General features: G+C 36.8%; 1 protein-coding gene across 1 annotated transcript in view; it reads left to right on the top strand.

Annotated features, from left to right (window-relative positions):
- Positions 1–4,272, top strand: part of slc34a1b (solute carrier family 34 member 1b) — a 13,913-nt gene that overhangs the window by 8,563 nt on the left and 1,078 nt on the right. Inside the window, 1 exon segment of the mRNA XM_005719951.1 lies at positions 4,086–4,210. Coding sequence (XP_005720008.1) covers positions 4,086–4,210 — 125 coding nt within the window.

Below are 4,272 nucleotides of genomic sequence, written 5' to 3'. Positions count from 1 at the left end.
ATCTATCTATCTATCTATCTATCTGTCTGTCTGTCTGTCTGTCTGTCTGTCTGTCTGTCTTTGAGAACAGAGTTTACAAAATGCTTTAGCAGATAGTTAAAGGTCATTCAAGGGTCAAAATCCAAGCATATTTACAGGCCATATTCTATTGAAAAAGCTTCCTTTACTCTGCCAGCTAATGGAGAGGGCCAGCAGTGCCCACAAATCCTCTTACAAAGCTCCTATAATAAGAGGCTTGGCCTATGAAACTCTAAACTTCCATTTGATTTGTTGGAACAGGCCACTCTTAAATTGTCTCCTTCTACAGAGATTGTTTAGGTTTATCTCACTCATGCTGACCTACAATGAGCCACTTGTTTGGTTTAATTGGATGATATAATTGTATTTGGTCATACTTTATACATAGAGTATACTTAAAATATATAAAAAATGCTTTATTGTTGGTGATCAGCTTTAACCTTGTAGGAGCAGCTTGCTAAATTAAGTGCTGAGGAACGGCATGACTAACGCTATAAAGAAAATGATCAATCCTAGAATGGGGACATGAATGTTTTCCAGTGATCATCACTAAATTTCCTATAGATGGCACATAAAATAATCCTCACCTCACTAACTTGACACAAAAAACCTTGAGTCACCATGAAGCAACTGAAGGACAGATTATGACAATAAAAACACGTGTTTTCAGTAAGTGGCTGTTGCATTGGTGTCAGTTTCATTTTCAAGTGAATCCTGCCCAAGTCAGTGTCACCCTAACCCTGGCGCAATAACTGTCTCTGGCTCAAAAATATATCAGGAAGGTTACGTAATGTCTCTTTGTCCACTCTTTGCTCAGAGATTCGCAGATCATACAAAAGGAGATGTAACAGTCTGAAGACATTCTTTGAGGCTTTGATGCAGGAAAAAACGGATTTGTTTGCCTCCAGTTTTGACTTGACGCCTCATATGCAGCAATAATGTGGAAGTTTTGTCTGGGTGGCAACATGCTATTTATTATAAACAATTAATGTTTCATAGTACTCAGACATCTTTTCCCCATGAAAAGATATTAACATTTTCCAGAACAATCAATAATGTCCTGTAAGTTAGTGCTGCTGCAACCCACACAAACAGTTATACAGGATACTTTCACATGGCAAATCACTCCAAAAGCCAAGCCACCCACATGAACAGACCTGCAATTAACCCATGCAATATAATAGAAACTTTAAAGTTGTCCCTCCTGCTAAATTACATTCCTGGCTATCGACCTTTCCCACATATTAAAGCACATACACATAATATATAGCTTGGGTATCATGGAGATACAGTGTTAGACAACAGGAGAGCAATACAGGCAACCTTACTGGTCTTAAATGTCTTCAGGAGGCAACAGATCGCCCTTCCTAACAGTGGAACAACTAACTGTCTTCATTGCCACTGACTCTAAACAGCAGTGGATACTACCATCCCTCCGGACCACACAGCACAGCCTTTAACTCCCCAATGACCCACTTTTAACTCTTTTTAGTGTCTCCCCCTCACCCTCAATTGCCCACACCTGTCCCCCCATCAGATTGTCTTTCTCATGAAACCAATCACCTCAATATCTGTCATGTTTTAGCCTTCAATTACATCACAGAGCTTATGCCATACTGTGAATAGATTAAACAGTGTATAGAAGGAAATCTAAAACATTTTATAAAAATACCAGCATTTCATGGCAGACCTATTACTTTAACTTCCGTCATTTTGACCATTTGGAGGTCAGGAACAAGCAGCTCAGCTTGTTAATTGCTGACTTTTTACATACCTTTCCTTTTAAGTGGGTGTGGAGGAATAAAATCACAGTTCAGAGGTTTTTCAAAGTGGCCAAGGCTTTTTGAATGGCCAGAATAGTGAAAAAGCAGAACATTGTCCATACAACTGAGAAAAAACCCTTTAAAAATAAACCTTCTAACAGTGGTGTTAATAGACGACACATTTGTGGTATTTCCTCCAAGTGGAATTCCCATCAGTGGAGCTTGAATTAGATGCAACCAAAGACACTCTAACCACTGAAACTTACTGAAACAAACTTTCCAATAAACAAATAAAGGTATGCATGAAATACATGTTGCAAGAGAGGTTTAGGAGAGGTTAAAACTGAGCAGTGTTTGTTTTTTTAAGATTGAGGAACTGCTGAAAATTACTTTTTATCCACAAATATGCCAGAACAGTGTACCAGTGTAAAGTTTTTACACAACTTTGTTTTTCAGTTGTCACAACAGGGGACACATACAGAGAGAACTCCACTGATAACAACACATAAGAATTACTGTTGTGTTCTTGCCATAAACTGCACTCTCCCCCCCCAAGGCCAGTGGTTTCTCTACAATATAAATTCTAACACTGCAACCTCTATCCATATGTTTATGGTTATCCTGATAAACTATTAATAAAGGAATGAAAGGTTTGCTGTATTGCTGTTTAATTTGTTTAATTGTGTTTAATTAGCCATGTTATTACCTCTGTGCCTGCTTAAATTCATTTATCTTCTACTTGTCTTTCCTGTGGTATGGCACAAGGTTTCAGTTATATCTATCTACCTATCTATCTATATACATATATATAGCCCCAAGATATTTCCTAGTTACCTAGTTGCGCATCTTGCTTTCATCCATAGACTGTTAAAAGTTGGACAGCAGACTGTTTCCTTCAATTTTATGAGACAACAGAAGCCCTAACAGATTTGTGGTCAGGGTAAGGGTAATTCTAGGTTCTTTTCCCTTTTTGCTAAGTCTTCTGTGAGAAGCTTTGGTAACCCTTGAGTCGCATTAAATTTCTGGTTTGCTCTTGTTTTTTCAGATAAGAAATGTTGTGAAGTTGAGTTCTATTGTCTCATGCACTAAATTCCAAATTCTTATTCATACCTTCTGGATTATTTTAATTTATTATTTGCTTGCTTTAACAAAGCTTTTTTGCAATCTCGGCAGATTGTTCAGAATGCCACTATGAGACTTACATATCAGTCTGATGCTCATTCATTTCCGGCTTTCAAGTAAATTCAGTGTCCACTGACTACCAAGATTTTGTTTTTGACTTTTAGAGCACTACATGAACAAGTGACAGCATAGATCACTGAACATTTACATCCATACATCTTGGGGGTCCTTGAGGACCTGCTGGCTGTCCATCATACTAGACAGAGAACTATAAAAAAAAAGAGCCCATATGGAAAAGATATATATAAATCTTATAAAGTTTTTATCTGTCTTGTATGAAACTTGTATGAAAAGCATACAAGAGTGAAAACACATATAAGATCCCTTGAAAAATTATATAATGAAACTTGTATGTTTTGTATACTTACTAAAAAAATATATGAAAGTAATGAGAAAGTGGCTACTTTCATGAGTAAATCATGTAAGCCTTATATGATTTATATATGATTTACTCATGAAAGTGGCCACTTTCTTGAGTAAATCATATATGTTTTTACTATTTCTTTTCCATATGGGGGTTCACGCCAATGGCCTCCATAGACTCTGGAATGCTTTCCTCTTAGCCTGACAACTGGTTTCTTTCTAAAGGCAGCTAAAGCTTTTTGTCTTTATATTTTTAGCATTTTTGTTGTGGAATTTTGGTGCTTTATGAGTACAATTTTTATTTACTTGCTTTACTTATATAAATGTCTTCAGCTTTCAGTTGTGACCTTCTTTTGGCAGTCACTAATCATCCTATCAGCCAAAGATGTAGTTTAACCTTTATGAGAAGGATTTCTTTAAAAAATTAAAATACTATCTGGTGTTCTCAAATGGCACGTACAAAAATATCTTTCTTTCTTTATATCCGCGATGTTTCCCTTCGACTATCTCAATAAGTATTACGCCACCTGGAGAACAATTTTCATAACTTATTGGGTTATTACTGCTAGTATATAAACAGGGCTAATTTCTGAGATCTATCATAGATGGCATTTGTATTTGTCACAAAACATCTTAAGAACTCTCCGTATAGCTTAGTGGTGCTCTATAAATATTTCAACAGGAACAAAACACTAATTATATTTTCTGGTAAACCAATACGATATGCTTTACAGCATTTGGCTTTGTCATCTTCATCAGGTATTGGTGTAATCAGTTTGGAGCGAGCCTATCCTCTCACTCTTGGGTCCAACATTGGCACAACTGCCACAGCCCTGCTGGCAGCTTTGGCCAGTCCTGGGAACAAACTTGCTGCTGCCATACAGGTAGGTTTTGTTTGTTTGTCTGGATACAAAGGACATATAATAATAATGATGATGATGGTGAT

Source organism: Pundamilia nyererei, unplaced genomic scaffold (assembly GCF_000239375.1).
Source record: "Pundamilia nyererei isolate P.nyererei 1_Seehausen unplaced genomic scaffold, PunNye1.0 scaffold00001, whole genome shotgun sequence".
Taxonomy (NCBI): Eukaryota; Metazoa; Chordata; class Actinopteri; order Cichliformes; family Cichlidae; genus Pundamilia; species Pundamilia nyererei.
The sequence above is the reverse complement of the archived record's forward strand: the minus strand, read 5'-3'. Positions and strand labels throughout refer to the sequence as shown.